The 27,161-nt window shown below is 39.6% G+C and overlaps 1 protein-coding gene across 1 annotated transcript in view; it reads right to left on the bottom strand.

Moving 5' to 3' along the window:
- Nucleotides 1-7,395: 7,395 nt before the first annotated feature.
- LOC127626153 (cyclin-dependent kinase-like 5) overlaps nucleotides 7,396-27,161 on the bottom strand; it is a 62,287-nt gene continuing 42,521 nt past the window's right edge. Inside the window, 9 exon segments of the mRNA XM_052101736.1 lie at nucleotides 7,396-8,441; nucleotides 9,426-9,641; nucleotides 12,956-13,078; nucleotides 16,665-16,770; nucleotides 17,593-17,716; nucleotides 21,035-21,140; nucleotides 21,588-21,689; nucleotides 24,726-25,112; nucleotides 25,115-25,509. Coding sequence (XP_051957696.1) covers nucleotides 8,064-8,441; nucleotides 9,426-9,641; nucleotides 12,956-13,078; nucleotides 16,665-16,770; nucleotides 17,593-17,716; nucleotides 21,035-21,140; nucleotides 21,588-21,689; nucleotides 24,726-25,112; nucleotides 25,115-25,509 — 1,937 coding nt within the window. The 3' untranslated portion in view covers nucleotides 7,396-8,063.

Raw genomic sequence — 27,161 nt, forward strand, 5'->3', positions numbered from 1 at the left:
GATTGCGAGGGAAAGTAAAACTATTGCGAAGGAACGAAAAATTATTGCGAGCGAACATAAAACTTATTGCGAGGGAACAAAAATGATTGCAAGGGAACAAAAATGATTACGAGGGAACGTAAAACTATTGCGAGGGAACAAAAATGATTGCAAGGGAACACAAAACTTATTAGGAGGGAGTGCAAAACTATCGTGAGGGAACTCAAAAATGTATTGTGAGAGAATGCAAACTATTAACGCAAACATTATTGTGAGGTTACACAAACTATGGTGGCGAAATGCCAAACTTTATTGCAAGGGAACCCAAAACCTATTGCGAGGAAACGCAAAACTTTATTTGGGAGAACAAAGTGTTTTTGTGAGGGAACACAAAACTATTGTGAGGGAACGTAAAACTCCTTGCGAGCGATTGTCAACCGTATTACAAGGGAGTGCAAAAATAATTGAGAAGGAACGCAAACTACTGTGGTAGTTTAACTCGAGGTTACAGTGAAACTTACAATGGAAGTGAATGGGGCCAATTTTTGGAGGGTTTAAAGGCAGAAATTTGAAGCTTATTTTATAAAAGCTCTTACATTAATTCTTCTGATAAAACGTGTGTATTATTTGAGCTGTAAAGTTGTTTAAATTGTTGTTTTTACAGTCGTTTGACAAAAAGTTGTCATGATAACGAAGTTGTAAAATTGGATATAACTTTACACAGAAAGGGTAAGTAAACAATTTGATCACACTAAAATCATGTTAACACATATTGTTTTGTCTTGTGGCTATACTTTTGAAACTTGAGTATTTTAATGTTTACGGATTGGCCCCATTGACTTCCATTGTAAGTGCCCCACTGTAACATCGATTTTTGCTTTTTATAAAGAACAGGAGGGATGAGTCATTATGCCAACATGCTGTCGATTAAGCTTAACTTGCATTGAAGCCAGAATTTTCCTTTCAGCCAAATATTCTCATACAGACATGAACATTTGTCCGATAGTAAACTGAAAAGGGAGTTTAAAAGATTACTTTCTACAAGGAGACAGCTTCTAGTCATTGCTTAAACTGTTGCAATAGATGTTCAAGTTATACAAGCCAGTGAAACGTATAACATAGAAAGCAATAACCAAACATAAGAGTTTTGCAGTTATTGAAGAGGTCTGATATATTTCTTCTACTGTATTCTGCGCACTACAGTACACTGGAACCTGAATATTGCAATATTCCTGATTTCATAACCTCAGTCACTGAAGGAAATATAAGTGACACTCTCTGTGGATGACAGATGCTACAAGCCAATATAAAACGCTTGTTTTGTCTGAGACTACATGAGTTAGTGTCTCAGGCAGGTATTTTTGAAAATGGCAGTGAAGCAAGAAACCACCTTCACAATATCCTTCTATATGTGTTTCACGGCAAATAAAACCCTGCTCATTCAGTCCAAAATAAAATACTATTTCACATAACTATCTGGCTTCATTAAGTTGTTTGCATAAGCAGCCCTTGATTGTTTTCCGTATACTTTGGGGAAACAATTGACGGATTTTCAACCGAAAACGTATAAATGTGTTTGTGGCCTAATACATTTTGTACGCATTGATTTTGCATCGGTTATGCCTCTCATCAACACTAAAGCTGCATTTTTCTCCTTTGAAAACAAAGACTTTTGAAAACGCTCTCTAGTTCCACATACTTTGGAAAGCGATGTCGTTTGGAAATTGATTTTTCAACCCGAAGACGTATAAGTGTGGACATGCCCTAATCAATTAATTAGAAAATGCATTGATTTTGCAACTTTTACATCTCCACACTACAACTGAATTTTCCTCAACAGAAAACAGAGCATATCGAAAATGTTCTCCATTACTGCATACTTTGGAAAATGAAGACATTAGGAAACTGAAAGTGGATTATTTTGGATGTGGCCTTAATGCGGTTGTTTAAGTTACTACATTTACACCTCTCATCAACACTAGGACTGTTTTCCTCCACTAAAAACTAAAACTTTGGAAAACGCTCTCTAGTTCTGCATACTTTAAAAAACTATGACATTAAGAAATGGAAAACGAGTTTTCAATCGAAAATGTATAAGTGTAGTTGTGGAGTAACACGTTTTGGTTTAAAAACGCATTGATTGAAAACGTGAAAACTGCGATGGACTGGCGACCTGTCCAGGGTGTCCCCCGCCTTTCGCCCAATGTTAGCTGGGATAGGCTCCAGCCCCCCGCGACCCTGTACACAGGATAAGCGGTTGACGATGGATGGATGGATGGATGATTGAAAACGAAGACTTCCGAAAACGCTCTCTAGTTCCACATAATTTGGAAACGACGGCATTAGGAAATTGGCTTTTCAACCAAAAACGTATAAGTGTGGACCTGTCCTAATATGAATACTTTGGAAAATTATGACGGTAGGAAACTGAAAGTGGATTATTTTGGATGTGGCCTTAATGCAGGTGTGTAAGTTACTACATTTACACCTCTCATCCACACTGGAACAGCCTTTTCCTCCATTGAAAACAAAGACTTTCGAAAACTCTCTCCAGTTCAGTATAGTTTGGGAAACAATGATGTTAAGAAAATGGAAAACGAGTTTTCAACCAAAAACTTTAAAATTAGCATTTGTGACATGCTAGATTCGAAAAACATGAATTGCATTCTTTTGCTTAAAACCAACAAGGTGATAACTCATTTAAGGCAATCACATTCTCATATTCGGGAAGGGTGAAATACTCTGAATAGGCAAATTGGCAGACTGCATTGCTCAGGAAGAAATGTTTTATGTCACTAATAATAACCTGAAAGAATTCAACAAGAACAGAAGTGATTGACTTTCAAAGCAGTTTGATTTTTAGACTTTTGAAAGAGCATTTAGGTGAAACTAAGACCTCTTTCTTACAAAAATCAATACAGTTTGTTATAATCATGAAAGAAAACAGAATAATTGAATGGAAAATTAAGAGTCCAAACCAAAATACTGAAACTGATTGCCGTGGTGCAAGATGTTGTTGCAAAATATCTTTCTTATTCCACACTGAAGAAGAGCTGTGACAGAAATCAACACAGGTAAAAACAGGTTCTTTTGTGATGTAACTGTTGAAATGGTTAAAAATAGATGCTATAGACTGTATTTCAATGATTGTGTCTTAGAACATAAAATGTGCCATAAATGGGATCCAAATCAAATCATGTGTTTAAAAGTTTAGATAGATACAAAGTTTCTTTTTTAATCAAACACCATATCAACACAAACAGCTGTGAGAAATGTCTGTTTAAAGTGCACTGTTTATAAACAATCAAACAAAAACATATTAAATGATACATTTTAATAGATATTTATTCAAATGAAAACTCTCTGTCACTCTCTTTGGCGGCTCTTGTAAAAAAAAAAAAAAACTGTTGTTTCAATCAGTGTAAATAAATGTAAATAAATCATATTTTAAAGCTAAAGTGTCTAATTTGTTTCAAAGTTAAAATAGTTTCTTCTAGGTGGATTTCCCTGAAAGTGTAAACACGGACACTTACAAAACACTGAGCATGTTTACATGCACGTTATCGGGGAAGGTCATAGATTGTAAAAATAATAATAATCATAATAATAAAGATAGATTTTTGTGCATTACCCTGATTTCACGTTGCGTGTAAACATATCGGTTTTACAGGATTAATCGTGATTATAGTCGATTTTTGGGACTATCGGTTATCGGCAAAAAAATCTATGCCGATAGTTGCTGATATTTCTTTTTAACCACATCTTGTGAAATATGTATATGCAAAAACCTTCAGCGGCTGAATTCATAGGCTATAAAACACTTAATTTAGTAAATACTTAAATATAGAGAATTATAATGAAACCAGATCGCCCTCATTTCAAAATAAGAGTCCCTGGTGTGTTTTGGGCTTGTTGATAGTTCAAATTCCCACATTATAATCGTATTATTTTTCTGGTTATTATTGGGCTTTTGGTTGAAAAATAAACAGCACCTGGGATTTGACTTATTTTGAACTCTTGTAGCCTCTAAGTCAGTAGCCGTCATAGGAAGGAAAGACTACGATAAAAAATACAAATAAAATAAAATATCTTCCAAATAATCATTATCGGCCTTTCCCACCACTTTAGTTATCGGTTTCGCAGAATCCACAATTGGTCGACCTCTAATGAAAACATGTTGTGGTGGAGTGGTCTAAACCACATAACTGGTAAACTGATAATCAGAAGGTTGCTGGTTCTATCCCCACAGCCACCACCATTGTGTCCTTGAGCAAGGCACTTAACTCCAGGTTTCTCGGGGATTGTCCCTGTTATAAGTGCACTGTAAGTCACTTTGGATAAAAGCGTCTGCCTAATGCATAAATGTAAATGTTTACTGAGGTTCTTTCCAGTGTTATGCTGAAATCTGACTCCCGGCAAGGTTCTTGATCCCGCAACCTGATTGGTCCTTTTCCCTAAAGGCCACCCCTAAACATAAGGATACTAGGGAGTGAATAATCTGCACAACACCGTTTTATCTTATAGGCGTATACCTGTTTACGTTTGACGTCTAAGGCAGAGAATAACCCTATGATTTCAAATCTAACGTAAACGACTTTTTCTTGCTTTGTCTGATTTTTTTTTTAATAAGCAGATTTTTGTAGTCATCAATGTATTTGTGTGCACGTAAACACTGTCAGTGCTCTGGCATGTGTTTGGGGAGGGACTGCTTGTCAGTATGGGAGAACTGTTCAGGGGAAACCTTTTTAAAACAATCATTAAGCTATTTTTTGCAGAATTTACACACTTCCACTTTCAATTTTAGAAGCAAGATAGGAAATTGACTATCTGAGGGATGATAAAGTCCTGTTATATTGCTGTGTTTGCATTGGTCAAATGCACGGTTAAGCTCAGTCGACAGTATTTGTGGCATAATGTTGTTTACAACAAAAAAATAAATTTGACTCATCCCTCCTTTTCTTTAAAAAAAAAAGCACAAATTGAGGTTACAGTGAGACACTTACAATGGTAGTCAATGGAGCCAATCCGAAAACTTTAAAATACTCAAGTTTCAAAAGTATAGCCACAATACAAAACAATATACTGTATGTGTGAACATGATTTTAGAGTGATCAAATTGTTTACTAACATTTCTGTGGAAAGTTATAGACAATTTTACAACTCGTTGCCATGGTGACGTAATGTTGTAAACCCTGTAATCCTGTTTACTGATGATTTAAACAACTTAATAATATAATAATACACAAGTTTTAATGTAATTATAAACTGCATATTTCTGCCTTTAAACCCTCCAAAAATGTGCCCCATTGACTTCCATTGTAAGTGTCTCACTGGAACCTCGATTTTTGCTTTTTTTAAAGAAAAGGAGGGACGAGCCGAAACAATCTTTTGTGGAAAATCAACATTACGCCACAAATGCTGTCGATTGAGCTTAACTTGTATTGAACCCGGAATATTCCTTTAATACAGTTATTTTGCATATTTTCTCTATTTGATATTAATCTGTCCTCGTAGAATATAATTTAAAGAAATGTACAGTGAAGTAAAGTCAAAGTAAACACTAATCTGAAACATGGTTCTGAATGAAAATAAGCCGAGTTTTAGGGCTCAATTTGAAAAACTGCATCTCACACCCGCCACCCCCACGAACAGATCAATAAACACATTACTTGTTTAAAACCCTTTTACGAGATCTCGAGGAAACGCTTTTATCTTTTTCAAAAACATGCCATTAAACTGACTCATATTAAATCTCCAGTTGTTCACTTCGTTAAAGGAATGATGCACACATGCAATCGAGCCCTCAAAGGGAGTGGGGTACAGACTTGGCTTTCTAAACCCAACCACGAGACCCCTGGTCACCCACTATCCAGCCAGTCTGCAATCCATTATTCACAGGAAGTCCAGCTCTATGCATTCACTACAACCAATTTGTTGTTAAAGAAACAGTTCACCCAAAATAAAATTATCATTTTGTCATTATTTACGCTTTTGTCATAAAAGTGGTGTGCACATTATTCCACATGTTCTGAAGCCATACAATAGCTTTGTGGGAGAAAAGTCGATATTCCTTGAAATCTTGACATTCTCCAGAGTTCATGAGAGAAGTAGCGATGTCTGATTCGTGGCGAGATCTTTTCAATAAACCGGTTGATCCAGTTCACAAAACTGGTTTGGGCAGCGTTTCCCAAAAGCATCGTGGAGATCATTGGCGCCAATGGTTTCTACGATCTACTTAGGCTTACGATGCTTTTGGGAAATGCTGCCCTGAATAGGTTCGTCATTTGACTGATCTGTTTCTTGACTTGCTGCTTTGTTTCATGTTTTGGAGCTTGATAGTCCCAGTCCTCATTCACTGTCATTATATGAAAAAGAGTGGCCGAATGTTCTTTGAAAATCAACCTTTTGTGTTCCACAACAACATGAGGGTAAATAATGACCAGGGCTGGACTGGTAATCTGGCAAACCGTGCATTTTCCCGGTTGGCCGACGCACTTTGGGGCTGATCAGGGGCGGAACGGCCATCGGGAGAACCGAGCGGGCCGGTGGGTCGGCCACAAAATGGGCCGAATTGGTCGCGATAAGCTAAAATGAGCCACGGTGTTATGCAAAACGGACCACAAAACGGTGCCGCGATATACAGAAAAGGACAGCGAACACCCCCTCACCCCCCGCTCAACTTTTGGGCCAGTTGCTATGTAAAATCCCGGGCCGATTTCTCTTCCCAGTCCAGCCCTGATCATGACAATGCTTTCTGGGTGAACTGTCTGTTTAAAGGAAAGTTCCAGGTTAAGATCAATTGACAGCATTTATGACATAACTAACCACAAAAAGTAATTTTCCCTTGTTTATTAAAAAATAATAAAATAAAATAATCAAGGTTACGGTGAGGGACTTATAATGGAGGTGAATGGGGCCAATTTTTGGAGGGTTTAAAGGCAGAAATGTGAAACTTATAATTTTATAAAAGCGCACATTCATCTGTTAAAACTCATTATTTGAGCAGTAAACTTGTTTAAATCATCTTTTTTGGGTGGTTTTAGGACTTTAGGGTTTACGGTGTCACGTCGTCAAGGCACAAAGTTGTAAAATTGGCGATCACTTTAAACAGAAATGGTCAGTAAACTGTTTTATCACATTAAAATCACGTTTAACATGCATATTGTTTACGTCTTGCGGCTACACCTTTAAAACAGTGAGTATTTGAACTTCTACAGATTGGCCCCCATTGACTTCCATTGTAAGTACCTCACTGTAACCCAGAGGGACGGATCCAAATCAACCTTTGTGGTAATCAACATTATGCTGTCGACTGACCTTGACTTGCCTTGAACCTGGAACATTCCTTTAGAATGAGCAGACACACAGTAAGACACCAGCTAAGGGTAAAGTGAGACAAATAGTCATGATGGGACTTTGATTTAATGATCTCGCATGAAAAGTAACATTGAACCTGGTTAGGAAGCATCAGTAACGGCTGATATGCTGTCGTGACTTTAAAAAGGGAAAAACTCCAAAAACAAAACCTTGAGAGAACAACTGATTCGTTCACCTGCAGTATGAGAGAGTGTAATATCGATCTGCACTGAGAATTCATATCAGAAAACAAAGTTCAATAAAGAGAGGAAAATATTTCAAATAATAAGTACTTTTGTTACAACCATAAAATGCACTCTGTACATTGCAACTGTTAACACACCGATAATTCATTGAATAATCTCCATGAAATATAGAATTATTACATGTTAAATATTTATACATTCTCTTGTGCATAAACTAAAGCTCTTACAATTCCACAGATTTCCCCCCCCGTCTTTAAATATCCATATACAAATACATCATTTCATATCATCATTGTCATTAAGATATTCAACAGAAAAACTGAATCCAGATGTAATGAACGATAGTACAAATTCTATCAAATGTGGATGTTTTTAAAAAACAAATCTGAGACATAACTATTGCCACCTTCTGGCCAGAAGTGGCATTGCGTACCACTGTCTGAACAATGTTGTTTAGCATTCCATAGGTAGCCAGGAAGGAAAGGAGAGGCCGAGTACCAAGTTAGACACTAGGGGATCCCTCTAAAGAGCTGTTTCTTTCAGATCGTTGAGGTTCGGCATTCTCGTGCGGGCGGCTCTGTTAAAGCCGATACCGTTCTGCCCACCTTTGTTAGCCATTTGGTCAGGGTACGGTGCCCCCTCGGCTCGATTCAGAGCAGAGACGTGCCAGCTGGACTCAATCTGCGCAGGCAGAGGGTAGTTGTGGGGTTTGCGGCTCTTGGTATTGGGCGTGACGCTGCCTGCCGGGTGCCCTCTGACCTCATTCAGGTTCCCTTTTGAGGGGGGGTTAGGTAGGGGCTGGAAGCGCAGTTCTGCGGAACGATCGGGGGGTGGGGGCGGATTGGACGAAGCAGGCGAGGAGAGGTGTAGGAGCTTGCGCAGGGACTTCAGGGGCTGGTTCTGAAATAAAAACCAAGACAGATGAAAAATAAACAGCCATCTTTGTGCTTGTTTGTTGGTTTTAGAGGGGTTTTATGGCACATGTAAACTGGTCAGACCAGGAGACCAGCTAGACCATCTTAAACTAGCTAAGACCAGCAAACCATCTCAGGCTGTTTTTTTTTTCCCAGTAGGAAAACAACCATCAGCAAGGGAAATAACTGGTTTGCTGGTTTTAGAGAGATCTGGGGCACTAGACAGGCTGGGAGACCAGTTAGGCTAGCTTAAGCCAGCTAAGACCAGAAAACATGTTCAAGCTGGTTAAAGGTGTTTTTAGCAGGAAAACAACATATGCCTCAACTAGTTTGATAGTTTTAGGTGCTCTGGTTTTCTGGTTTTAGAGGGATTTTGGGTACTTATTGGCTGGTCAGTCTGGAAAACCAGCTAAATCTTCTTAAACCAGTTTAGACATGCAAACAAGCTCAGGCTGGTTTAAGCTTGTTTTTTCCACCAGGGAAACAAACATAGCCTAAGCTGGTCTTAGTTGGTCTTCCATCCTGAACAGATTGGTCTAGTTTGTTGGTTTTAAAGTTTTGAGTAAGCACTTGTCAGCTAGTCAGGCCAACTAGACCATCTTAAAACAGCTAAGACATGCAAACCATCTTAGGCTGGTTTATGAAGTTTTTAAGCAGGGAAACAACCTAAGCATAAACTAATCTGCTGGTCTCAGCTGGTCTGGTTTGCTGGTTTTCAAGGAATTTGGCACTTATCAGCTGGTCAGACTAAAAGACCAACTAGACCAGCTAAGACCAGCAAACCAATTTAGGCTGGCTTAAGATGTTTGGGGCACTTATCAGCTGGGAAGGCAGTTTGGCCAGGCTGAGAGACAAGTTAAACCTTCTTGAACCTGATAAGACCAGCAACCCTGCTTAAAAAAAAGCTTAGGCTGTTTTTTATTTCAGCAGGGAAACAACACCCAAAAAAACCCTTGCTGTTTTCTCTTACCTGAGGCTGCACGTCTGCCTGCTTTTCAGGCGGCCAAGTGTTGTCCCTGTCTCGATCGCGATGCCTTTCACGGTTTCGATCCCGGTCACGTTCCCTGTCCCTTTCCAAGTCGTGTTCCCGATCGCGCTCCCGGTTGCGGTGGTGACTGCTGTGATGAGAGGAGGATTTCACTGGTCTCTGTATCACGAGCTGGTCCTGTTGGCTCTCAACAGGAACCTGCCACAAAGATCAAACCACAAAACCAGTGAAATCCCCCGAATGGTGGGACTGATTTACAATGTCAAGAGTGCACCCAAAATCACGTGCATCGTGCCAGATGACTGGAAACGTGCCAGAATACTGCCCTTTAAACCAGCTTTCAGCATCCATCTGTTGACCACGGATAAAAATTAAGAATTAGAAAGGATTTTCCTTAAATAACCAGCATTTTCAAAAGCTTTCGGAAGAGACAGATTATTGAAGATAGATAAAGCGGCTAGTATTTTGGGACGTGCCAGTTTCTGACCCTTTGTAACCTAATGTGCAAGTGTTTTCAAGTGTGTTTCTAAGACCATCTTGACCACTTCTTCTGCTCCGTCCTGGTTTTTGGAGCATGTGAAAGCGTGCATCCTGTCTGAGCAGGCTCTACTACAGACGGTCATGCATCTCACAGTTAACATGCTGATGATGCTAGCAGTAACCTAAGAAATGATGCTTGGTGTGTAAAACACATAGAACCAGATCCATTAAATGTAACATCTAAAAATACAACTTTTGATATTATGAGTTTGTCTATGCTTCCATCTATTAAGACCATAAATGTGAGTGCTATTGGCAGGTGTGGTATTTATTATGCTTGAAGACCAGTTTTTAGTCTTCAGACAGACGTCTTCAATTTACATGTACCTTAGTGGTTCCCAAATGGTTTTGCTTCAGGACCCAGAATTTACTTTGGACATCAAGTGGCAATTTGGTTCCCAGAAATGTAAGCGTAGCGTAGTTCTAGCAGGAAGACTAATAGCTGTACATCATCGCACCATTAGCTAGGTAACTCCTAGCCAATCACATGTAAGCCATTGCTTTATAAGTCTGCTCACAATCTATCACATTGCTGTTTCAGTGTGCTAACATGGCAACCTCTACCACCCCAGCACCACCTGTCGAGTCCCGTCCTGCACAGGGGTAGGCCCCTAGCCCCTGCCTCCTATCTCCGGCAGGATTTGATTGTTCCGTGTACTACTTTTTCGGACCGCCAAACAGGGCTTATGCCGAAGAGAGACATTACATTTCTGTTTTAATCAAAACATTTCTTCTTAAATTTCACTAAAGTCTACAAGTCTTCCTTTTTTTTTTTTTTTATGGAAATAGAAAATTTGTTTTAGGTTGTACATGATGGTTCCCCTAACCTCTTGTTGACATGATTCCATCACGCAATTTCTGCAGATTTGTCAGCTGCACATTCATGCTGCGAATCTCCCATTTTTCCACATCCCAAAGGTTGGATTCAGATCCAGTGACTGGGAAGGCCACTGAAGAACAGTGAACTCATTGTCATGTGAGAACAATTTTGCTGTGTGACATGGTGCATTATCATGCTGGAAGTTGCCATTAGAAGATGGGTCAATTGTGGCCATGAAGGGATGCACATGATCAGCAACAATACTCAAATATGCTATGGCATTCAAGCAATGATTGTTTGGTATTAACAGGCCTCAATTTCACCAAGAAAACATTCCCCACATCATTACACCACCACCACTAGCATGGACTGTTGACACAAGGCAGGCTTGGTCCATGGATTCATGTTGTTGGCACCAAATTCTGACCCTACCATCTGTGTGCCTCAGCAGAAATCGAGATTCATCAGACCAGGCTACCTTTTCCCAGTCTTCAACTGTCCAGTTTTGGTGAGCCTGTTCCCACTGGAGCTCAGCTTTCTGTTCTTGACCGACATGATCTTCTGCTGTTGTAGCCCATCTGCCTCAAGGTTTGACATGTTGTGCATTCTGAGATGATATTCTTCTCAACACAATTGTACAGAGAGGATATCTGAGTTACAGTAGACTTTCTGTCAGCTCGAATCAGTCTGGCCATTCTCTCATCAACAAGACATTTCCATCCACAGAACGGCCGCTCACTGGATGTTTTTTGTTTTTGGCACCATTTTGAGTAAATTCTAGAGACTGCTGTGCGTAAAAAGATCAGCAGTTACACAAATACTCAAACCAGCACGTCTGGCACCAACAATCATGCCACGGTCCAAATCACTTAATCACATTTTTCCCCATTCTGATGGTTGATGTGAACCTTAACTGAAGCTCCTGACCCGTATCTGCATGATTTTATGCATTGCACTGCTGCCGCACGATTGACTGACTGGCTGTGTTAAGTGAGTACTGTAAAAGTACATTTCTCAGTTGTTTCCAAGTCACTGAATTATTGTTAGATATGATGCATTAATCCAGATTTGATGCTGCTGGGTTTTGACTGAGATGCAGAACTGTATTAAAAATTATATTTGAATTAACAGTATGCTTGTTATGATTTCCATGCTGATAAATTCACCACACCAGAAACATTTAATGGCTTTGTGGCAGGGCGGAGGGCGGGGCCGGGTCGTGATCCTAGGCACCCGGTCCCGTATTAGGCTAATTATGCCTCCGTGAGGATTAAAGGCTGACTGCAGGGGTTCGTGCCGTAGAGAGAGATCGTTTACGGACATCTCCGTCATGTGTGTGTTTGTGTCTTCTTTTAAGTTTACTATTAAACCATTATTTATATTATCAAGCCGGTTCTCGCTGCCTCCTTTCCATTGATCCCTTTACAGGCTTATTTTCACTTATTTTGGGCTAGTTTTTCCAGACCACATTGCTCATTTCTCTTGCTAGATCTGGCAATCCCGCAACTGGTATTTCACCCTCCATTAACCCAGAGTACTGTCATTTTTGGTTTGTACTAATTTGGAAACCATTTGGAAAGGAGGCTGCGGATCTTCTGAACCGGAATGAAAAAAGACGTTTCATTTTTAGTCTCTGGTTCCAAGAACCTAAAGAGAACGTTCCCTGAACGTTAGGATTTCGTTCCCAAAAACAACCAAACGTGAACCACACGCTAACACTAGGGGTACATTCTGCGTATGCTGGGTAACATGGCATAGGGCTGAATAGGAAAACTGACAATTTTCTGAATGCATGAACAACAGCAGAATGTATTTTCTCCTTTTTAAAAGTTGATAAGCCTCTGTATTTTGCTCTACTCTTAAATATGCACACTTATATAATGTATATGGTCAAATTGTATTACTGAGAACAGACAACAAACACATTTGTGGGTCACAACCAGTTGAGAACCACTACTCTTGTAGTACATTGACAGTATTGTTCTACAATCATATCACAAGTTAACACGGATCTGGGCCTAGTGTTGTTTTGTTTTTTTAAATGTATGTTTTTTGCACAGTAACCAGTCATTAAAGATGTATACATTTAAAATCACATGCAATGTTGATTGTGTTTGTTTTGTAGAGTGGCACGGTTTAAAGCGAGCAATACCATAGGCTGCGGGACAACAGGGAGCACTTTGACAGAAGAGTTATGCTTTAAGCTATTCTTTGTGTTAAAGAGGGGGAAAAGGCTTTTCTTGATGCTGGGGTTCCTTCCCTCGTTGCCGTCCGTCTGCAATATAAGACGCACAAAACCCCAGTGGCTCATTCTATATACACCAAACATCTTTTGTTGTTGAAAACAGCAGATGAACATATGGTCCTCTGGTTCAATATTTGTGAACACAGCACATGCTGCTCGGGTCTGTACTGCTCTCCATATGGCTATAGTGGGCAAACTGTACTCTCAGGGGCCGAATTCACTAGACAGTTGCGCCCAACTTAATATGTAACCTGGGGGTTGATTTCACCCAAACGTGTAACACTCAGCAGATATAGAGCGCAACAGTTTGGTTCCGTAAGTAAAAATCCCATTTATTTTCTCCTTAGACAAATACTGTAGATTTTTAACGATAACGATAATAAACCATTAAAGGCAGACCTACTGTGAGCTTAGAAGTTGTTAATCAGTCAGCATTATTTCAACGTTATTTTTACAAAATCATGTTTAATAGCGGAATTCCTAGTGAAGAACTACACTACCCATGATCCTGCAGAGAAAGATCCACCAATCAGAGAATTGCAGCAAAGCGCGCCAAAACAGCTCTGCAGCGATCACCCATGATGCACTGTGAATGATGCAAATATAGAGATGCACTGAAATGAGCATTTTTGACCAATACCGATACACTTAAATGCTTAAAACAAATTATAAAGAGGTACAAAAGATTTTATAAAGTTCTAACAATAGATAATTTCCAGTATGCCTAATTTCCAATATGTGCCTATAGGTAAGTGTCAAGTCTGTTTATGCCATAAGAAAATGTTCTTACATGTTCTTAGGAGTGCCAACCCTTCTAGATATTGTAGCTATTATTATTTCTGAATTGTGCATTTGAATTTACAGAGTTTTCACAAAGTGTATTACTAGTTAATTATAAATAAACCATTGTTTTTTCATATCTGCGTTTTCATACTAGTAACCGATAAGCTGATGGTTTTAATTTGGTCAATAATCGGCTGATAAATATTGGCAGCCGATACATTGGTGCATACCTACTTATATTTGCAAATATATGAATGTTTTGCAATTAAATTCAAATATATTGTTTTAAAACTTATAATCAACTCAAAATGCATGTAATGTTAGTAGAATTCCAAACATTCTTAAAGAGGGGGCGTGTTCACATTCATTCACAATTATCATAATCCACGCTCATGAAAACACTATATAAGGAAGACACCAGACTCGCTTGTAAATGCTGATAACATCTATGCAGAACTCGTTCAAACAAATCATTTTTATGAATGAAGCTCATTGATATCGAACAATTTTTATGTAGTGTAAATCGATGTTTTTGCTGTCATCGGAGGCTCTTTTGTGAATCAAACAGTTCAAGAAGTCAATAAAAAGTGTTTGACATGAGTGTAAAAATTGTTCAGTTCATGCCGAATGAGGACGTCCACCACCATTAACCTTCTGTGGTTCAGTTGAGTCGCATCGTCATTTGTGAAACTTCACGGGTAATTCAAGATGGTAACAGTGATATATCTTCAGATAAATGAATAGAATGCCTGAAGAAGATCTTTGACCAAAACACTGTAAGATATTACAGATTTGCAAGCTATACAACAATGTGTGGGCTTTTTATATTTTTACCCCCATTGTTTTGTGTTCGCACATGCCCGCGATATGTTTTTTTATGGGTTTAACAGCATTAGCATTGACTATACGTTACCAGCTGAATGCGATTTACCGATACCTATACTAAATTATGAAACTTAAATTATTGAGCTCATATCGTATAAAAAAAACTGTCCAACCAGTCACGTTAAAGGGCATTCATTTCTTCGAGAAAAATCAAGCACTTCTGCTCGTGTTTCATGAATGAGGCCCATAAACTTTAAATCAATATTTTTATATTTTTCTAACTTTTTTCATTTGATTACATAATTTGCAATGCGTCATGGGATTGTAGTTATTTCGCGCATTATAAGATGTTAAAGGATTAGTTCACCCAAAAATTATCTCATGATTGACTCACCTTTAAGCCATCCCAGATGTGTATCTCTTTCCTTCTTCAGAAGAACTGAAATAAGAATTCAGCTCTGTTTGTCCGTACAATGAAAGTGAATGGGTGCCATCAGGCTGCTGGCTGTTTGATGTTCCAAAAGGCATATTTAGGCAACATAAAAGTAATCCACATGACACCAGTTGATCAAAGAATGTCATCTGAAGCAAATCGATAATTAAACTTTTTTTAAATTTAAATTGTTGCTTCCGCCCACCGCTGTATTGCTGTTTGAAACGCCATCATGCTTATGTCATGTGACAGCTCAGTGATGGGTCGACCGGTAGCATGAAGCATTTTTTTAAAGGTTAATAAAGTTTTAATTATCGATTTATTTTTCACACAAGCCTATTGATTTGTTTCAGAAGACATTCACTGATCGACTGGAGTGGTGTGGATTACTTTTATGCTGTCTAACAATGCCTTTTGGACTGTCAAACATCCAGCCGTCTGATGGCACCCATTCGCTTCCATTGTATGGACAAACAGCTGAAATGTGCTTCATTTCGGTTCTGCTTAAGAAGGAAAGTCATACACATCTGGGATTATTTTGGGGTGTACTATTCCTTTAAGCACACAGTCTTGTATCTTTGTCTTTTTGCCTGATTTTCTACTTTTTCCTTCAAATCAAAGTTTGTAATGTTGTGATTCCCCTCAGAGCTGTTTGGTTTGGATCAAAGCTTACAACTCTTTTAACGAAATCTCTATGGAAAAAAATTAACAACTGAAAAAGCGGGCAGGCACTGTTGTGTGCATTTAAAGAAAGTAATTGTTTATGTTTTCAGTGCAATCACGCCTCCTTTCTATGTTTTAATATAGATTGCACTTTATTCGCAAAAGTATGCGCTATTTGTCCGAAGCAATTCAAATTGCGCTAGTATTAATATCGGATGATAAACGGAATGTTAATAAAATATATGTTTGTTTACATTTTCAATCGATCATGGAAAATAATCATCAAATGATAAAGAGGAGTTCTATATATGTATATATATCGTCCATATATTAAGACATGCTGTACCAGTCACGCTCATTTTGCGAGTGTGCCAGAACTAGCACCATTTTTTGGAGTGTGTTTGTTGCCGTAACCTGATTTGCATAATTCTTTAGTGAATCGGGTGCTAAAACAACGCAGACAGTGCATGCAAATACATTACACTATCAGTGGGCGCAATTCATTCTTGGTGAATTCACCCCCAAGAGTCACTGCCACATTCTGTTGGACATAAACTGGACAAAGGAGCTGAAAACATCAGGATTCGCTAAAGTAGATGGCCTCCTTTTGGGATGACACGCCCATATCTCCTTCCTTTTCAGACTCTCTGAAGCCACTTACCTGCCTGAATACTTCAGAGGGGAAACTCTCTTGTCAATGCTAGTGAGAGATACAGTATTCTTCTATACTAGACTATCACCTCATGTACACAATACATAGACAAACTTACAAAAACACACAAACACTGCAGCTATACAACACGTATACATACACATGAAACGCACACAGTCTCTTGGCTACAGCATTACTGTCTGATTACCGCAGCTGAAATCTATTCTCCAGTTGTAAGACATTTTGTGAATGATAGTTACCGGCTGTGACTTCTTCTTTTTCTTCTTTATGGCCCTGAAGAAACCCTGTTTTTCTTTCGGTTTCGGGACCTCTGATGCGTTCATGACCATTGCATCTGAATTGTTCCTAAAAATATAACATTAAAAGTTAAATCTCACAAAGAAATGCCTGTGTCATATTTCACGGCAAAGTAAAACGTTTATAAATAAGAAATTATATATATAGGATAATAAAGACTTTTGAAGTGTGACATAATTTTCATGACAATTAAGCACATTTTCCACCCAATAAACATTATTGTATTATTGTAATTTTCTGGCGCATTTAACATGAAATATGTTGCATATTATGTAAGAAGTGAACAGTCGTGTTTGCTGAGAATTGGTGACTGTATCAAAGTGAAAATGTGTTTACAAATCTGATCAAAGATTTACCCATAACTAGATTGTGTGCAGATAATTAAGAGTATGCAAAGTGGGCATGCATTATTATATTTTGCACTCACTGCATCACTCGTCAGCAATAATACAGTTGCCAAATATCTCAAAACAGAACAATGGATGCTCCTTATTTTTCAACACACTGATTTTCTAGAGTTTTGTTTGCAGTCTAATATTTCATGTTGTCACTTCCACATTAATAAAGCATTTCATCCTCCAGTTACATTTACATTTATGCATTTGGCAGATGCTTTTATCCAAAGGGACTTACAGTGCCCTAATTACAGGGACAATCCCCCCGGAGCAACCTGAAGTTAAGTGCCTTGCTCAAGGACACAATGGTGGTGGCTGTGGGGGTCGAACCTACAACCTTCTGCTTACTAGTTCAGTGCTTTAGCCCACTACGCCACCACCACTCCACAGCCTCCAGCCTAAGTACAGTATCTACACATATACAGAATGATTTATGGATCTCAGGTGTGCACCCTCAACAAGCGTGTGTGCTCACCAGGGGTCGAAATTGATCTGACGTTTGGGGTGGTTTGTCATGGTTGTGCTTTCTGCTGCGACCGCTGGCACTCTGCTCTGCCCGGCACTCTCTTGGAATGAGTTATCGGGTCGAGGAGAGGGCACTGAACCACAGGACAGAATAAACAAAAGCTAGAATCAGTGACACAACATGGACAAAATGGAAACCCCAGTGACATGCTAAAGCATCAGTCTTTTTTCAGTCTGAGGTGTGAAGTCTCCCCTACACCCTCAAACTACTTACATATTTGTATATATCGGAATATTTTGCAATATACTTGAAATATGTTGATTGTATAGATAATATCAACAGTTTTGTATTTTTCCACTGGTTTTAATTCGATTGCATCATTTGCAATGCATCATGGGATTGTAGTTCATTCCGTCAAGTACACATGTACATAGTCTTGTACCTTTGTCTTTTTGTCTGATTTTCAAATACTTTTCTGCTTCATATCAAAGTCTGTAATGTTGTTATTCACCTCGGAGCTGGTTGGTTTGGTTCATGAACTCTTTTATGAAGATTTTATAGCATCCTCATTCAAAAAATGTATTGGAAAAACACTTCTGAATCTGAAAAAGTGGACAGCTAGTCAAAAGTAGGTAGTATATGGGGGAGGGACATTTTCATTCTCATTCGTGATTTGAAAATAGTTTGGATATATATATATATATATATGTATATATGCATGTATGTATATCATACATGTGGTTCAGCACATCCCATAGATGCTCAATCGGATAGAGATCTGGGGAATCCAGGGCAACACCTTGAACTCTTTGTCATGTTCCTCAAACCATTCCTGAACAATGTGTGCAGTGTGGCAGGGCGAATTATCCTGCTGAAAGAAGCCACTGCCATCAGAGACTACTGTTGCCATGAAGGGGTGTACGTGGTCTGCAACAATCTTTAGGTAGGTGGTACGTGTAAAGTAACATCCACATGAATGCCAGGATCCAAGGTTTCCCAGCAGAACATTGCCCAGAGCATCACGCTGCCTCCGCCGGCCTGCCTTCTTCCCATGGTGCATCCTGCTGACAGCTCTTCTCCAAGTAAACAACGCACACACACCAAGCTATCCACGTGATCTTAAAGAAAACCTGATTCTTCAGACCAGGCCACCATCTTCCATTACTCAATGGTCCAGTTCTGATGCTCACATGCCCATTTTAGGCTCTTTCGGTGGTGGACAGAAGTCAGAATGGGCACACTGACCAGACTGCGTTTACACAGCCCCATACGCAGCCAGCTGCGATGCACTGCCTGTACTGACTGACACCTTCTATCATTGCCAGCATTACGTTTTTCAGCAATTTGTGCTACAGTAGCTCTTCTGTGGGATCAGACCAGACGGGCTAGCCTTCGCTCCCCACATGCATCAGTGAGCCTTGAGCGTCCATGACCCTGTGGCAGGTTCACCGGTTGTACTTCCTTGGACCATTTTTGGTAGGTACTAACCATTGCATACAAGGAACTCCCCACAAGACCTGCCATTCTGGAGATGCTCAGATCCTTACGCTTGCCAATTTGTCCTGCTCACAACACAGGAAATTCAAGAACTGACTGTTCATTTTCTGCCTAATATATCCCACCCCTTGACAGGTGCCACAGGTGTAACGAGATAATAAATGTTCAACGGGGTAAGGGATGGGCAAGGATGAGGCGGGCACCGGTTAAACATTCTAGCTGTCAGTTTGTCCAGATCCTCAGGTGACCTTTCACCCCACACTTCCTGTAGCACTTGCCATAGATGTGTCTGTCTTGTCGGGCACTTCTCACACACCTTACAGTCTAGCTGATCCCACAAACGCTCAATGGGGTTAAGATCCGTAACACTCTTTTCCAATGATCTGTTGTCCAATGTCTGTGTTTCTTTACACACTCGAACCTTTTCTTTTTGATTTTCTGTTTCAAAAGAGGCTTTTTCTTTGCAATTCTTCCCATAAGACCTCCTGAGTCTTCTCTTTACTGTTGAACATGAAACTGGTGTTGAGCGGGTAGAATTCAATGAAGCTGTCAGCGGAGGACATGTGAGGCGTCTATTTCTCAAACTAGAGACTCTGATGTACTTATCCTCTTGTTTAGTTGCACATCTGGTCTTCCACATCTCTTTCTGTCCTTGTTAGAGCCAGTTGTTCTTTGTCTTTGAAGACTGTAGTTACACATTTTGTATGAAATCTTCAGTTTTTTGGCAATTTCAAGCATTGTATAGCCTTCATTCCTCAAAATAATGACTGACGAGTTTCTAGAGAAAGTTTCTTTTTTGTCCTTTTTGACCTAATATTGACCTTAAGACATGCTGGTCTATTACATATTGTGTTAACTCACAAACAGACACAAAGACAATGTTAAGCTTCATTTAATGAACTAAATAGTTTTCAGCTGCGTTTGATATAATGGCAAGTGTTTTTCTTGTACCAAATGATCAATTTAGCATGATTACTCAAGGATAAGGTGTTGGAGTGATGCTGCTGGAAATGGAGCCTGTCTAGATTTGATCAAAAATTACTTTTGTCATATAATGATGGTGCCGTTTATTACATCAGCAATGTCCGGACTATACTTTATGATCAGACGAATGCCACTTTGGTGAATTAAAGTACCAATTTCCTTCAGAAACAGCAACATTATTCCAAACATTTGGCTGCCAGTGCCACACACACACACACACACACACACACACACACACACACACACACACACACACGCACGTTGTGTTTCCATGTTTTATGGGGACTTTCCATAGACATAATGGTTTTTATACTGTACAAACTTTATATTCTATCTCACTAAACCTAACCCTACCCCTAAACCTAACCCTCACAGAAAACATTCTGCATTTTTACATTTTCAAAAACATAATTTAGTATGATTTATAAGCTGTTTTCCTCATGAGGACCGACAAAATGTCCCCACAAGGTCAAACATTTCGGGTTTTACTATCCTTATGGGGACATTTGGTCCCCACAAAGTCATAAATACACGCTCACACACACACACACACACACACACACACACACACACACACACACAGACAGAGTATATACAGTATATATATATATATATATATATATATATATATATATATATATATATATATATATATCACACATACATACACACACATACAGGGGCATAGTTTCCAGGGGGAATGGGGGAGGTAACCCCCCAATAATCAAAGCAAGCAAGCAAGTACAACCCCCCCCCAATATTTATACCATGATCGATGGAAACATGTAGATGCTTCACGCTGCAACCCCACCAGTATTCAAGCCAAATCTACTCCCTTGTGTGTGTGTGTGTATATATATATTCTTTTATTAATGAATAACATTCTCATCATGCACATTAAAATAACATAGTTTCCATTAAATGCAAGTAATACGATGGTTACACAAGAAACAATCTATTTAAAGGGTACCTCTGTAAAAGCTTCCCACTCTGCGAGGCATTGAGTCACTATAGATCATTCTGTTCTCCTTTGACGAGGTTCCATCCTCCATATGAGTGTCGTGGTACATCCCAGCCTGAGTTACAAGAGAACGGTCACACTACAGGACAATATGGAACTGTGAGCCATTTCCTACAGCGTACTTTACATACTGTACTTTGTCTAACAGTAAAGAAATATTTGCTTGGGGAAAGATAGCTTAACAGTAATGCTAAAGACAGGTTAATGTAATGACGTGAACATTTACAAAACATCAAGCTAAATGTGATTTTTTTTTTTTTATGATAAATGCATTAAAAGAAAACAAAGATAAGACAGGGAATGAAAAAAAAGCAAGTGACATTTAAACATTATTCACGAAACACGAGCAAAGCGAATGTGTGAGTAAATGGTTCATAAATCCAAGCTGAAAGGTTTTACGAACAATTAACACAAATTCGTTTTGCACGCGTTTCATGAAATGAGGCCTATCGAGTAGGAGTGTGTGTGTGTGGGTTCTGAGGGTCCTGTAGGGATCTCAGACCTCGTTTTTTGGGCGTTGTGAGTGGAAGGGAGCGGTGTTGTCCCTCGTAGAATCTTTAATTGGGGGGCGAGAGTGAAGCTTCTCTTTAGGAGACTGGTCATTCTGCAGACATAAATACACAACAAAATAAGCAGACACTGGAAACACAGAAAGTGCTTATGTGTGTGTGTCTGTGGTGGTTGACTGTGTAATCAAATAGTGTGCAAACAACGGAAATAGGAGGAAAACAAACATGGATTCATGATGCAACAGAGCCATATTATAAATTAGTTCACATTAGGACACATGCAAACACATACACACACACACACACCACAATTTAATAGATTACTTTGCATTTCATTTATATTTATTTAAAGTAGTATTTAGTATATTAAGTTGGAAAACACTTATCCTTATAAATGATGTGATCAGAAGATGTTGTTATGTACACTCTGTGTGGTATTGAAGCAGGTTTGGAGCAGTAGAAATAGTTTACCTTGTGTAAATTGTCATGTGAACATTTAGATTTATGCTAAGCTAAAATGCTATTTCAAGCCCTTTTTCACGCACCTGTAATCAGGCACAGTTATACATTTTTCTATCAAGAAAATCCAAGAAAGATCATAATTATCAAGTTAGACTTTTTATATTAGGTCACTGACAACTGTGCGCAACATCTTAACCAATCTTTGTGAGATCGCTAATTCTAAGTGCAATTTTCGTGGCAGCGTAAATGGCCATGGATGGGAGTGTTTGCGCTACTGTGGGTGTATGCTCACAAACTGTGGGTGTAATAGCAATTTGCTGTTTTCCTAATTTGGTCATTGTGCTAAGACGTTTCAATACCACGTCTTAATATGCAAATATGTAAAGTCCAAATTCAGTTCCTGCATTTGAAGTTTGGAGATTCCACCAGCAGGTGGTAATAAACCTCATGTCCTAACTCTTAGGGTGTGTTCACACTTGGCAGGTTTGGTTCGATTAAAACGAACTCTGGTGCGATTGCTCTGTTAGTGCGGTTCATGTGAACACGTGTGAACGCTGTCACCCGAACCTTGGTGGGCACCAAACAAGCGAACCGAGACCTGCCTGAAAAGTCTTGGTCCACTTCCAAACGAACTCTGGTACGGTTTGATTGATATATGAACGCAACATGGACCAAGGACGTCTAAACGGACCAAAAACAGGAAGTAATTTGCCTAATACTGACCTCAAGCATACCTGGTTCTTCTCATCATAGGAGCCATGTTGCCCATTACAGTTCAGTACTGGCATCGGAACCGGCATGAGCCGTCCTTGCAGCATAACTTCATTTGTGTGGGCAACGGAGGAATTCCTGGCGCTGTTTTGACTCCTTTACACATTTTATTAACTCTTCGTTTGTTCTCAGCTGGTAAAAACACCACCACATATACATATGTTTTGGATGTTCGGTAAGTTCCGTCCAAAAATATACGTCATAAAAGCTGTCCAATCAGGTCGTGCCTTTTCCGTGATGCCTTTGGTTTTGTACCGTTAGGTTCGGTGTTAAAAATGCCAGTGTGAACGCTAAAAGAACCAGGACTAAATGTTTCTTTTTCATTTTTGGTCAGGACCAAGAGAACCGAACTACAAGTGTGAACACACCCTTAAAATATATCCATCCATCTTCTATAGCTGTTTATTCTATGCAGGGTCACAGGTAATGCTGGAGTCTATCCCAGCTGTCTCGGGCCAAAGTTGGGAAAACGCCCTGGAAAGGTGGCCAGTCCATCACAGGGCTAAGACACACACACACACACACACACACACACACACACATGTTGTGTTTCCATGTTTTATGGGGACTTTCCATAGACATAATGGTTTTTATACTGTACAAACTTTATATTCTATCCCCTAAACCTAACCCTACCCCTAAACCTAACCCTCACAGAAAACTTTCTGCATTTTTACATTTTCAAAAAACATAATTTAGTATGATTTATAAGCTGTTTTCCTCATGGGGACCGACAAAATGTCCCCACAAGGTCAAAAATTTCGGGTTTTACTATCCTTATGGGGACATTTGGTCCCCACAAAGTGATAAATACACGCTCACACACACACACACACACACACACACACACACGCGGGCAATTTGGAGTCTACAATTTCTTTAACCCTGGGGGAAACCGGAGCACCCGGAGGAAACCCATGCAAACATGGGGAGAACATGCAAACTCCACACAGAAAAGCCAAGTTGAGCTGGGACTCAAACCCTTCGGGACCTTCTTGCTGTGAGGCGACAGTGCTACCCACTGAGCCACCATGACGCCCCTCTTAAAATATTGTGGTCTTAGCTGTTTTGAGAAAAAAAACTAATTCTGAGATTGTGTTAAACTATCTAAAGGTCATGGCTTAATTTTCTATTACGTTTATATTTACAATTGTAGATCTAATTTAAATCAGTATTTTTTTTAATTAATTTTGTTTGTGATTTTGAATTCACTGCAAAAGGGGCTGGTGGAAGATGTTGGACAGAGTAAAATGGTTGGATTCAGTATGATTTGCTTGACCACTTCGTTATTTTGATAATGTTTTCATTTCGTTTGAAGTGTCATTTTAATTTAGAAATATCATTGTTTTAATTTATTCGTGTTTCAATAAATTAATGTATTGTATAAAAATCGTTCTGATACAATCACTTTTAATAATGAAATTCTTCATTTCTATTCTTTTAATTCATTGCATGCAGTTCATTTACACAACCAATGTCTTATTATGAATGTGCCGTCTTTGTTTAAATCGTTGGTGCTTGAGGAAATGGACTATATAATAGGACGCAGATGCTGGAATAACTAAAGAACCTCAGAATTAAATTGCATGTGGTCCATCCTTTTTTATGCGTTGGGCACATGATTTCACCAAACCCACTTGCGCCTAGACTTAGCGCACGCTTGCACGAAAATACCAAAACTTCATGGCCATGCCCATTGACTTTGTGCTAATGACTTAAGGCATTGCGTTACGAGTAACACTTGTGCTCTTAAAATAGGGCCTTTAGGCTTTTTCAGAGAATATATTTTTATATGTGTCGTACCATACTGGCAGATTTGTAGTCAAAACATTTGAAGTTGATAACAGCATCCTAATGCACAACAGCTCAATGAGATAAAAAGAAAGCAGATCACTAACCCTGCTCAAATCTTTTGAGAGTTCCTCTCGGGACGAGCTGGTGTTGTGTCGTGGGAGGGTACGATGCTGTAGTTGTGGAGAGAGGAGTTGTAGGCTACTGGCACGTGTCGGCACTCCCTGTCCGACCACCAAATTTGCCTCCTGGCCGTGTGGTCGGTGTCGTTCTCTCCGCACGTACATGGAGTGCCGATGAGGCCGCTGCTGCGAGGAGAAGGGGCTGGTGTAGCCGAGACCGTAAGGGTAGGACTCACGAGGGGAAGGGAGATTGTGAGCCTGCCCACCTCCTGCGGCCCTGCTTGGGTCGAGTGTATCGGAAGCCTTCGGCTCATCCGGCGTCTTTTTCCACCCCGAAGAACGCCGTGAGTCCAGAGTGCCCCCATCCAATCGCAAGTTCCCCGGCTGCTGGGACTATGACCCTGCCGTTCCGCCCCGGCGTGTCGCTCCGCTCTGGGGCTGCCGGGAGCTGCATTTAGATCCAGGCAGCTGGACTGGAAGTAGCGGGAGCCCGAGCCTGCCATGGGATCGTCCAGGTGGAGTCGCGTCTCGGCGAGATTCCCAATGGACTTGGCGTCGTTCAGCGCCCCGTGGCTCTTGGACAGGCTGAGGAAAGACGAGCTGCTTTTGGAGGAGGATGTAGAAGGCATGGATCCGTGCGAGGATTCCATGTAATTGTGGCGACTGTGCTTGTCCCCAGACTGCAGCGTGCTGGTCTTCCCTTCCAGGAAGGACGAGTGGCGGCCTGATTTGGAGGATTTGAGGTACTTGGCACCAGAGGTGTCTGCTCCTGCAATGGCACCAGGGAAGATGAAATTTAACACAGTGTGACTTGCCAAATTTTATGCATGCAGTGGTTATTTTCAAATTTTTTTATGCATAATTTTTGTCTTTTGACGAAAATGTAGTCAATATTTCATCATATCATTTTCATTGATTTTAGTCCATTTTGTCAACAAAAATTTAATTATAGTTGACAATAATGTGCAAAATGACAAAAACATGTATCAGACTGTAACAGACCAAACTTTACCCAAATATTCAAATATTTTGAAAAATGTATCAACTACTTACAATTATTTAAACATGAGGATCATTGACAAATAAGGTTGTGTGAGCTGATAAAAATGTAGTTTAAAACACATGTGTCAAGATGGTAGAAATGTAATATTTGTGTCCAATTTGGTTTTATAATTTTCTGAAAAACATGTTAAAAAAATATATATATTTACTGACATGTGAAAAAGGTAATGTAGTGCAACCATCAATTAAAAAGTTTTAACCCTTTAAGCTCTGAGGTTGTTTTGCATACCCAAAATTAAAGGCTTATAGCTATACAAAAAACAAAACAAAAACACATAAAAATGACACTTCAGAAATAGTATCATGGCTTGTGCTGTTACTAACAAGTTATTGGATAAACAAGGATGGATGGGTGTGTGTGTGTGTGTGTGTGTGAGAGAGAGAGCGAAAGAGAAAGTGCGATCACCTGTTGCCATCCCAAGCAGAGATGCTGTCAGCTTTCTGAAGATCAGCTTTCTCAGTGGAAAAATAGCAGTCCAAGCGGGGGGGTATTTCTCCCTATTTCATAGTAGCCGGCGCGGAAGAGTCATTCACTATAGAAACCGCAATGTCCTCCGCCATTTTAAACAGCACCCATTGTGTAATCGATCAGTCTGTTGTGTCTCTCAGCTGTGATGAGCCGTAATGCTGAAGTTGTTCGTTTAAAGCCGTTTAAAGCTATTTTCTAGCTGTAGTCGTAGTAGTAATACGAGCGATCACGGAGCGCTGTTGTACGTAAACAATGACTGACGGATTCACTTCACGTCACCAACTGGCTCATATTACACACAAAAATGATCTTTTCCACCACCTGCTGGCTAACATATGTAATGTCAAAAATAAAGACAGTGACTGCTAACAGATATGCACTCTTACACTTTAGTTTAGAATGGCATGAACACGAGCAGCGTGATACACACACAGTGAAGCGTCCGAGTGCTGATGCTGTCAGACCGTCAGTGCTCAAGGAACGTCTCTCGTCCAATTCAGATTTTAGGGTTACACCACATGACTTGAACAGAATGTGCCTTTTCATAAAAATGTCAAATTCTCATTTATTTTTTACAATTTCCTACACATTCATGAGGGTCTAAAGGGGTCCTCTCTGTTTTATGGATTTTGTCAACATAAACAACAAAATGGCTACGAGTACACATGACTTTGATTTAGTGAACAAACATTTTAAAGAGATACTGTAATAATTAAAGTCTATTTTGCACAACTCTATAATATAAACAGCAAAATAACAGCATGTAATGAATATACATATATATATAGTATTAGCTATTTAAAGTTACTCTGTTGTGAATTCCTCACGTTTAGACAGTTTAGGATATTGCGTTACACGTAGTACGTTTTTGTGGAAACTGCGTGTTCACA

The sequence above is a fragment of the Xyrauchen texanus genome, chromosome 32 (assembly GCF_025860055.1).
Source record: "Xyrauchen texanus isolate HMW12.3.18 chromosome 32, RBS_HiC_50CHRs, whole genome shotgun sequence".
Taxonomy (NCBI): Eukaryota; Metazoa; Chordata; class Actinopteri; order Cypriniformes; family Catostomidae; genus Xyrauchen; species Xyrauchen texanus.